At 38.8% G+C, this 11247-nt stretch overlaps 1 protein-coding gene across 2 annotated transcripts; it reads right to left on the bottom strand.

The window, feature by feature from the left end:
* Positions 1-4649: 4649 nt before the first annotated feature.
* Positions 4650-11235, bottom strand: LOC108716796 (armadillo repeat-containing protein 1). Of its 2 annotated transcripts, none has more exons than XM_018263252.2 (7): positions 11116-11235; positions 9909-10093; positions 8836-8927; positions 7961-8141; positions 6917-7033; positions 5337-5411; positions 4650-4933 (listed from the first exon to the last, which is right to left on the bottom strand). In XM_018263252.2, exons 2-7 carry the CDS (start codon positions 10056-10058, stop codon positions 4742-4744), a joined length of 807 nt encoding a protein of 268 aa, XP_018118741.1. In that variant the 5' UTR covers positions 10059-10093; positions 11116-11235; the 3' UTR covers positions 4650-4741. The 2 variants fall into 2 exon arrangements, with proteins under 2 accessions (XP_018118741.1, XP_018118740.1); XM_018263251.2 differs by having other exon boundaries at positions 9909-10074; positions 11116-11232.
* Between the last annotated feature and the right edge of the window lie 12 nt (positions 11236-11247).

The following is an 11247-nucleotide window of genomic DNA, read 5'->3' as shown; positions in this document are numbered from 1 at the left end:
ACTTATATTTATAAGAATAGTACTTTGAAAAGTACTATTCTTATAAATATAAGTGAACTTTTTACTAAGAATTTCATTGGGGCCTTCCAGATGTCCTTCTGACCAAAAAGTTGAATGCATCCTGTCACTGATCCAATTCTACCTCATGTATGCAGGCCTATGCAATCAATGGACTCACTAGGGTCTTGGACCACTAGGAAGCGCTGGTAATCGGTCAGATCAATCAGATCCTCATGTAAATGTAGCCCATCCATGGGTGTGCTATGTGATTGTAGTAACGAGCATGCCTTTTGTAAAGCAGTAGTTAGGGGACAAGTCCCAGCAACATCCTGCAATGTATTACCTGGGATTCACTCAAAACCAATAAACGTCTTTATTTATCCCAGGCATATTGCTTCTGGTGATATCGGAACTGTACGCTCACGGCTGCACTTCATGGGATGATCCAGCACGATGCGCCGGAGTCGGAGCCGCCGAATATAATGGGAATGATAAAAAATAACAGGTACAAACAACACGACTGTCGGATGAAAACGCAGCGTGTTCATATCCGACAGTCGTGTTGTGTCGGATACATGTAGTTTGTAACTACAATGTTTCTATCACTCCCAATATATTCAGCACATATCCGCTTTGTCGCCACATCAAACTGGATCGTCCCGTGGAGTTCAGCCCTTTAATAAACTAGCACAGGGGTGTCCAAACTTTTGACTTCCCTGGGCCACAAAGAAAAAATGTCTGGGGCCACACATGAAAAACACAAACACTTTTGATTTGTAAAAGTAAAGAAAATACACAGAAAAGAACTACAATACCAGTTGGATAACCAGATGGAGCTATACACTGGAATATGGGACACCTGGATATTAGACTTATTATTATTACTAACTGGGCAATGGGCAGAGTCCCCCTCCTCCCTAGGTCACCACATTGTTACAACCTGGCATAGTAAGTCTGTTCCAAACAAGATGAAAGACTGAGATGGTTAATGTGTCTGGACTTAGAGAGCACAAAGTGTTATTTCACTCTCTAGTTTTCTCCTTTATTTCTTAATTTCTTTCTTTTTTCCCCCTTCTCTTCCTTTTCTCTCTCCTTCTACATACAATGTAAAGCAAATGTATGTAAGTCATGTTTTTGCAATGCGTAAAAAAGGAAAAACTGTTTAAAAATAAGTTTACAAAAAAAACTAGTAAAAGAAAAATAAAAGTTTACAAAAAAAAACTAGTAAAAGAAAAGAGAGCAATATAAACAGAGTGGGATTTTTGACGTGTTTGAGAAATGAATGCATCAATATTTGGTTTGATGGAAGCTACACACCGCATGGTAACAAATAGGAAGAGCTAGAAGAAAAATAGGCACTATATTTACCAATTATGCCAACTGTAAAGCATAGCAGGCAATGCGTGAGGTGCCACTTAAGAATGCTTACCTGCCTTTCTAAATAACAACCGAATGCTCACTTGCAGGTTGATAAGCTCAGTGTTTCTGCTCTAGGAAGCTGCACACTGCACGGGAATGAATAACCAGAGCTAGAAGAAAAATGCAGAAACTGATATAAATGTGATACGGACCTTAGATTGCATGCTCACTGGGCAAGAACTGATGGAAATGTGACAGGGACCTTAGATTGTAAGCTCCCTGTGAGCGCAGATATGCCTTCTGCACACACACACACACACAAAAATGTATAGACGGACAGCACCTCTTCTCCAAAAATGCTAACTTGTAGCTGCCGCTGTGCTCGGTATAGACTTTGTACATAACTGGAACAAAAAAACCCAGCATCAAGGGATTTCAGTCACTTTTGGGACCTTTTTTAAGGCCCACATTTACTGGCACCCCTCCACCCCGGATTTGATGAAAGTCTACCAAAAGGAATTAAGGGCCACAGACCCGCTCACCACCACTGCCCCCCCCCTTGTTTGTTTGCTCACCGAAGTAGTAGAGGAGCTATGCAGATCTAATGTTAAGTGTTGCAGAGATGAGAATGTGCAGCAGCTTAGGGGGGGATACAATGCCCCAACTCAGTGAAGCGCTCAGCACAAGCAGCCAGAAACCACACTGATTTTGCTCCACAAAACACGCTGCTCTCCGATTCTCCCGCACGTGAAGATCGCAAGTCAGACATGCACACAACCAGAGCGAAGCAGGAACAACAAGCTGAATTGCCAATGCCAGGTACCAAGTTAGGTCCGGGGGGCCATATCCTTTGCGACATGACGTTTCCTCAAGAACCGAACATTTCAAATTGGGCCGTATTCATATCCTTCCGCAGGTTGGGCACCCCTGAACTAGCACATATTGATCCCAGGCATATTACTTTTGGTGACATCAGAACTTTAATCATAAAGAAATAGCACATGAATAAAGCAGAAGTATCTTTTCCTCAATCAGCATATAAATTCACAATTAGACACACTCATGATCTGTCCTCTCTAGAGGTGGAAGTGCCTGTCTTAGTGACAGTTCCCAGTGTAGTCTGGTCTCACTGTGGTCTCTTGCTCCAGGAATCTCACTCCCTGTGTCCCTGAAACTCAACCACTTGAATTCGTATACAGGCAGTCTGGTCATCGCAGGGTACTGTCCCCACTATCCTCCTTGTTGGAGCCTTGAGTTGCTCGACTAGCTAAATCCGCTCCTAGAGCAACTGCAACAGAGCTATCCGTAAACTTTTCCTAACCCAGCCTGGCACCTCCCCACTAGGTGGGATCCAGGAAAGAGCCCTGAGAACATGTGCTGTTCTCTTTTTATCTACTCAACCACTCTCGACTCCTAAAAGTTACCAGAGGCGACTTTTTGCCGCCCCTTGTAACTGGCCGCTCCATGCCGGCTGAGGCAAGATTCTCACCTTTCCTCATGGCTGGATCGACCTTTTTACCGAGGATCACCGTAGGTGTACAGCTAACTCTCACAGTCTCTACATCAGTATATGTCAGCATTTGAAAAACAAAGAGGGACAAAAGCTTGTGCTGCGCACAGCGTAGCAAAATCTTTTGGTCAAGCCCATTTTATGGTCACACCCCCTAATTACCATGTCTATTTTAAAAAATTTGGCAGGTTATAAAAGTTTGAACACATTTCTGGGAGTTTTAGAGCAATGTTGTTCTGGATACATAGACAATTAAAGGGACATATCTTATGTGTATAGGATACAGTTCATGAATGTATTTTCTTTAAATACATTTCCTATATTTAATGTAAACAGAACGACTTTTTTTGCATACTTTTCAGCCAAACTCATTGTAATCCAACTAAAGGCCTGTTAGCTGGATGTGATCCTGCCAAGGATTTTTATGGTACTCAGTCTACTCATTTTTTTTATAACATCATATGAACATGGAGACTGAAGAGGATTCTCTTACAGCCTTTGTTACGTTGCTTTGCATATGCAAATTCGGAGACACTCCTTCCCTTCCTCTGTGGGAGAGTTGGTCATATGCTGCATTTAAAATGTATTTTATATTCTTTGCATCATTCCTCACGTAACCGACCACTGATTTTTCAAACTGCGTAAATGCACTTGCCACTTTAATTTTTCACATTGATTTGCATCAATTATGGCTTAGATAGAACAGTATAAAATAAGAGTTAAATAAGAGATCAGGAGGCATTAAAGGAGAAGGAAAGGTTAAAACTAAGTAAGTCTTATCAGAAAGCTCCATCTAAATATACCAGTAAACCCCCAAAGTAGTGCTGCTCTGAGTCCTCTGTCAAAAGAAACACTGCATTTCTTTCCTTCTATTGTGTACACATAGGCTACTGTATCCGACTTCCTGCCTTAAGCTTAAACCGCATTGCCCTCGGCAAGAGCATGCTCAGTTTGCTCCTCTTCCCCCCCCCCGCCCAGAGCAGGGAGAGACTCAGGCAGGAAGTGATGTCACACCATGTTAATACTGCAGCTCCTATCCTAAACAAACAGAGAGTTTCTAGAGCTTTTTACTCAGGTATGGTAAAACATTCTACAGAATAAATATAGCATTCTAGCTTGCACTATTGCAGCTAATCTATTGGCAATAAAATGCCTCCGTAGCTTTCCTTCTCCTTTAAAGAAAACACACTTTACACATTTGAGCTTTTTACACTATTTTTCTGGTGTAATTGCTTATAACATGATAATCTTTTAAAGGGGTGGTTCACCTTTAGGTTACCTTTTTGTATGTTATACAATGGCCTGTTCTAAACACCTTTTCAATTGGTCATAATTTTATATATATATATATTTTTAAACATTTTAACTTTTTCTTCCCTTGTTTAACAGCAATAACACACAGGGTGTTTTGATCACTTCTGTCCTCTTTGGAAAAACTGTAATAATCAAATAACATTTTCTATCAGAAGCCCCTTCAGTGGTATAGGCAATGTTCTGCATTAACTGTAAACCTCTTGGGTAGCCCCCATTTCAAATTAAGTGGGGGCAAACCTTAGCTTCAGAAAGGAATATGCTGAGACACAAGTATAAAGTCTGCTGCGCCTATAGATTCCGATATATGAAGCAATCCGGTATACTTAATTTGCACCCTAAGTACCCCTTGTGTACTGCTTATAGTTTATGAATATTTAATTGCCTTCTTGACAATAAAAGTATACATAACGATATCAATTGTTTTCTTTTCCAGTATGGAGAAATAAAAAAATATTTTTACAGTTAATATTGACAAAATGTTAGTGTTTAATTCAACATATAAAGAGACATACAGTAAAATCTTACATATTTACATTTGCCCTTTATGAATTTGTATAATCACCAGAAAAACGTTTTTGAAAGAAAATTAGCTGCAGAGTTAATCCAGCTTCCTTGACTATCGCTCTTTGACCCTGTAGGTATCACAGCTTTATCAAGTTCTTTCTGAGGGCTAACCTCTTCAGGCAAATAATCTGGTAAGTATGAGTTCTTCTCAACAGTCACATTCATCTCATGGAGTGGAACATACATCTAGGAATTAAAAATTAAACATTTTTTTTTTTTCTTATAAACTTAATTTCGAAATCAAACAGAATATTGCAGGGAATTTCAAATAGAATTATGTTATTTTAGCATGATTGGCTGCTGTAGGTGCATACTTTGAACCTTATATTACATAACCCCAACAAGGCATTCGACAAAGCAAAATACATTTTTTTTATTGGCACAAAATATCTAATATATCGAATAATATTCAGTATACAGGTACCAGAAGCACAATGATGCAATGCCCATTTTTGTCCAGTGGATGTCACTGTAGAGCACAAAATAAACATAGCATAACATAGCTTAGTTGAATGTAACAAACATAGAATTTGCAAAAATGTTGACAGTTATTTCATCCAAATGTTTAAAGTTGGAAAAGCATAAATACCTCATTCCCAGATTCATTTCTTATAACCTGCTGTGCCCTCAGCACTCTTGTTTCAGCTATTGCAGATGCTAAACACTGTAAAACACATCAGTAAAACTATCAGATTGATACAGAACAATTTCAGGCATGTAGAACAACACTAAAATGTAGCTATAAGTTGTATTACAGTGTCTACATTGTAGGTTTAAACGAACCTCTCAATAGCAGCAGTAAATTCACGGGTCCGCACACACACTATGTATTTGCAGTTGGAGACGTGGCCCCTCTTTTAATTTAAAAAAAAAATATGAATATTTAGAGTGTGTGCGGACCCGTGAATTTAATGCTGCTATTGAGGGACCTTGCCGGAAAGTGAAGTGGCGGGTGAGCGGTAGATATAACATATTACATTGAACTAATCTCTGCAACATGTTTTAAGTGTGTTTAAAAGCAATGCGAAGCAGGAAAAAACATTTTACCTGAATAAAGGGTCACAATTTTTTCTAATGTAATGAATGATCATACAGTAATTATATATTTGCAGCAATGTCGGACATAGCTGAGGTTTTTCCAATAATATTGAAGATCAATATGGCCTTCAGGAAGGCTTCATGTTTAGGGCTGTTTTTAAAAACATGTTGGATTGTTCCAAATTGTCCCACAAATATATGCAGCTGAACAACCTACAATCCACACACTCCTGCTGTGGTGATGCAGGCCATTCATGGCTCTACAAAACTACAGACTGAAAACCTTTATCATATAACAATAGAATATTTGTTGCAAAGATTTGCTTTGATCAATAGGTACAAACTTTAAGGGGCAGATTTATCCAAATGTGAGTAATAAAAACGCACACACATTAAGTTCCTATGGTATTTTAAAACTGTATTTATCAATGGTTGAAAGTTAGAACATTTGAAAAATACAGTTCTACAAATTCCATAGTGGTGAAAAGAACGTGGGTAAGTTTTTATTTATTAAGCTCTAAACTCACATTTTAAAAAGCTGTCTCTTAATGTAAAAAAAGTATATATTTACTTTCTTCAATTAAGATTTGCTCCTGGTTAGGGCTTTGACTGGGTCATTGTGAGATAGTTACCTTTTTGTTATTGGTCCACTCCAATTATATTTAGCCATGTGTTTATTTGTCAGGCCAGTGGTTTACATTTGCTTCAATAAAGTATGTTGGTGGTAGCATCATGTTATACAGCTGATTTCCAGCAGCAGAAACTGGACATCTTTTTAAAATATTCAATACATTGATGTTGTAAAAATACAGGGAAATGCTGCTAGAAAAGTTGTTTCAGCTTCAAAAAATGCACTGCAATGGCCCAGTCAAAGCCACATCTCAGCTGAGAATCTGTGGCAGTGTTTACAAAATGCAGATGATCAAACATCTTCCAACAAGCCTGAATAACCTAGAGAAAACCAAATGACAGCAACAGCTGCAATATACTTATCCCAAAAGGTTTAGATATATCATTCAAGAAAACAAGAGAATTATTCAAGGCTATGAATACTTGTGTACACGATAGATGGAAGTATTTTTATTAAATCCATTTATCAAGTTCCCAAGTGTTATAACTCCTTATACTTACATCGGTAGCCAGGTCAGGTTTTACCCTAACAGTGCATCTCTGTATGGCTATTTGAAATGTAAAGCTGATTACACCCTTCACTTTCAGCAATGCTTCTTCACAAAGATGCTTTTTCTCCTAAGTTACCAAAAAGAAAGAAAACAAACGAGTTTTTAAGAATAGCCTTCATTTATCTGGACTAATTTTTTTTTGGGGGGGGGGGGGTTGCGCTCAAAAGAGATTGTTTCCTGCCCCCAAAAAACAAAAATCATTGATTTCACGATTACACATCTTTTCCAGGTGTAAATAGAATTTGCAGGCAATGTCGCAGATTAGACCCCACTCTGCATACATCTCTCTTCCTTGTGATTTTAGAGCTGAACTAAAAGCTGGAGGGAAGGAGCTGCTCAAAGATTTTTTGTCAGTGATCTGATATGAAGACATTGCTTTCACTAGTTTACCTTGCAAAAATGTCTCAAATGCAGCACCATAATTCCCAATTAACACTATAAACGGTTATCTTTCAAAAGTTAATATAAACCAAACTGCAAAAAGAGAGTGCTCAGACCAGGACACTGATGAAGTCATAATTATTTCAAGTTTATATCCACCTGTTGGGCAAAAATATTATCCCCAACCACTCCGGATGGGGGGTTGCCAGCACTAGGCCACCCGCACCGGATGGGAGCTTACGGAACGAGCGGCCATTTTGGTGCCCCCGCAAGTGTCCTATCGCTGGTGGGGGGCAATTTTTTTTTTTTAACTACGGTTACCCCCAACCAGAGTGCGGGCTCTATTAGCCCACACCTTTTGTTGGAGATAATATTTTTGCCCAACAGGTGCACTTTAAGGAGGAAATAACGGTTTGTGATGTTCAGTATTAAGTATAATGACTGCCCTCCCACACCTGGTTTGGAATAAAGTATTTTTAACTAATTATGAGCTATAACTATCCATATTTAATATTACCAACAAATTTCTGAAAAAGTCAAACAATGTCATAGGATATACTCCTTCGGAGGAAGCAAATTTACCACAGAATGCTAAATGCAATTAATTACTTACCACATCATGAAGACCATGAATATACAGAGTTACAGTTTTAGCTCGTTTGTTACAACTTGTTGCAAAGAAGGATGGCTTATTTTTCTTGCTGTTTGTTTCTGGAGTTTGCATATGGACTGTGGGACTCAATAAAAGCTGAATACTCCTTCCAAGTTGTTTTACTTCATCATCAACGTCATACCTGAAAAAGTATTTAACCTTTTTCATCTGTGTTTTTAATAAGTTGAATATTCCGTAAGTAGAACTGGATACTGAGTTTGACTCAAACTACCCCACAGGCAGAAATAGAATTCAACCTTCAATAGCAATTTAACTGCTAAGGATTTTCACATTCCAATACATGATGTATTTTACTTTTAATAAAAAAAAGTGGTTGAATACATGTAAGGCTTTCATGCTTTTTTGGAAGGATTTTGCCACCATAAGAGAGTCTGGCCTCTTAACAGCGAGTGCGACATGTTACTAATGAAAAGCACTGCGCTGTTCATTTCAAGCGTGCATACAAGCCTCCCTCCCTCACTATTCTGCAGAGCAGGTTATACTAACATACAGATAATCACAAGTAGATGCAACTAATTTATTGAATGGTGATACAGTAGAACCACAATGTTACACCCCTGAATGTCACATTTCCAGGAAATTAGTTTTCCCCAGTCCCACACAGGAAAACTGCATTTTTGACACACTCCTCAAAAGTTCTAAATCAGGGTTATCTATTTACATATAGCACAGCACCTTGCAATTGTAAATTACCCATTTTATTTCTTATAACAAAGTCAATTTACATTCAAAATGTGAAGGTATCCAAGTGAATTTGAATGGAAACCCCAGTTTTATCACAGCATGTACTATCTGGCAATATTGGTCAGATTTACCTGTTTTTTAAGTTTTCCAGACTTTCCATCAAGCCAAGCTCATTCCTGATTATTTCACAATGAGCAGGTTCCTCACAAAGATAGAGAAATGCCTGTAAAATGTAGAAAGACAACAAGAATACTTACAAAATAAGCTAGAAAATCAGTGTTCTTAGCAGTGCATGCGAGGAGAAGACTACATTTAAAACATGGTTAGTCTCATACTTATTATGGGGGTGTTGGTCAGTCTTAACACAGAACATGTACCTAGCTGCTTTAAGATATGTTATGCATGCATGCATGCATGCATATTTTTATTTAGAAAGCCGTTTCCCCTGTTTAGCTCAAGAAATAACAAAAACAATAGATTGTTTGGTAATTAATACAATACAATCATTATGAACCTCATTAAACAATGCGGTATACTGCCATTTTAAAGGTTTTTGTCTGGATAAGCTAATTCTCTGATCATCTTAACCTATCAGTGGACTGCTTTATGGCGGACAAACCAAATGGCACAGTAAAGAAGAACCTATAATTCTACTTTAAAGGGAACCAGTCATCCAAAAAAATTATTAAAAATCCTATTTCATCACATTAGCAAAAGTAACTTTAATTATTTGAATCTTGTTTCCTTCAGTCTGGGAACTGGAGCAGGCAGGAGCCATTTTGTGGACACTGTTATTAAGGTAGGCCTTGCATCATCTCAGAATCTTGTTTGTGCACCAGAATGGGGGACCCGATGTCCATCCCCATGCCCTGGCTACACAATTAAATGGTGAAGAGAGCGGGAGAATGCGAGGGATGCAGTGACATCTAGGAAGTTCTGTATGGAAAGTGAAAGCAATTGTCCGCTCCTTGTTGCCCTTTTTCTGCCTTGTATACACTATTGGATGGTATGTATATTATTGCTATATATGCTGATGTCTTTGTTTTAACATTGCTGTAATTGCCATATCAATTTTCTCTACACTAAAAAGATTTTTTGTGATACCACCCATGTCTGAGAAAAGAGTTTTTTTCTGAGTGTGCAAACCTGATATATGGTATAGTATTTCTATTATAGGACAGATATAGATTTTAATATTTCTCACCTTTAAAGCAGACTCCACCACACAATCATCTTGATGACTTAGAAAGAGAATGAGACCGGCAAGGCAGCTCTTATCCCTTACAATGCTTGTTCGGTTTTGTGGATCAGAGGCCAGGTCCCTAAGGTGGGCGACCACAGACACGGCATCCATCTTGATGGGCACTCACCTAAAGGTAACAATACGGACTAGTGACAGTTAGCAGATTTACTTGTATCTGGACTTAAAGCTGGATACATCACCATGCTATTAGTTTATAACTTCTCCTCAGACTTTTTGTAGTGTTGGAGTTATAGTCATGGTTAACAGCTACAGCAGAGATCCCCAATCAGTGGTTTGTGAGCAACTTGTTGCCTACCAACCCCTTAAATGTTGTTCCCAATGGCTGCGTATTTTTGGCTTGGAGGCAAGTTTTGGTTACATAAAATGAGTTTGCTGCCAGTTCACAGCACTTTTGAGCCACCCAGGAGCATTTTTTGCACCTGCGTTGCTCCCAACCTCTGTTTATGTCTGAATGATGCTCACAGGTGAAAAAATTGAGGCCCCCGGATCTAGAGACTCAAAAAAACATTGCTGCCCAAATTATGGAAAACATTGTTTAGAAACTATATACATTTTAGGTCTAGATACATTACAGCACAGAAAGTGATACGCGGCATTCCAAAACACACTCAAAAAATTGAAGTTATTTGGAAAGCAAATATTATAATTGAAAGCTGTGTTTGCTAGTAATTTCCTGTCCTGATGGATTCTGCTACATAGAGTAAGCACAGCCAGCAAGGGACAGGCAGATATTGCTTTTAATAGCACTTGCATTTAGATATCATTTTTAAACCTCTCTTTCATTTTGTCCAAATAGTATATTTTTATTTTAGTTTTTACATCCCCTTTTAGCCACAATAGCTGCCCACACATAGAGAAATATTGTACACGGGGGACAGGACTTTCCTATGGCTCCCAGTAAGTGAGGAGAATCCTAATTGAGCTATTACTGGCCTTGTTGTTAACCCTAAGGGCGGTTCGACTCATAGTGCACAAGGAAGATATTAAAATGAGATCAGGTGATGAGTTAGGCTGCAGTATCTTCCTAGGATGTTAGGGCTGCAAGTCACAAGCTACTGGTAAGCCCCATACTGCCTTGGCTTACCAAGAGATGCCCACCATGTTACCCGAGGCCCCATTTTCACAAAAACCTATAAAATATACATACCACGCTTCACATGCGGCACTGCCAGCAAGAAGAACCCCCCTGTAAGTGCTTGTCACTTGCGCTGTCCTGCAGCCGTTACACGGGCACCTTTCCCACGTTCCGAATCTGATTGGACAGTCTGGCATAAAGGGT

Source organism: Xenopus laevis, chromosome 5L, assembly GCF_017654675.1.
Source record: "Xenopus laevis strain J_2021 chromosome 5L, Xenopus_laevis_v10.1, whole genome shotgun sequence".
Taxonomy (NCBI): Eukaryota; Metazoa; Chordata; class Amphibia; order Anura; family Pipidae; genus Xenopus; species Xenopus laevis.
This window is presented reverse-complemented; position numbering and strand designations above follow the sequence as displayed.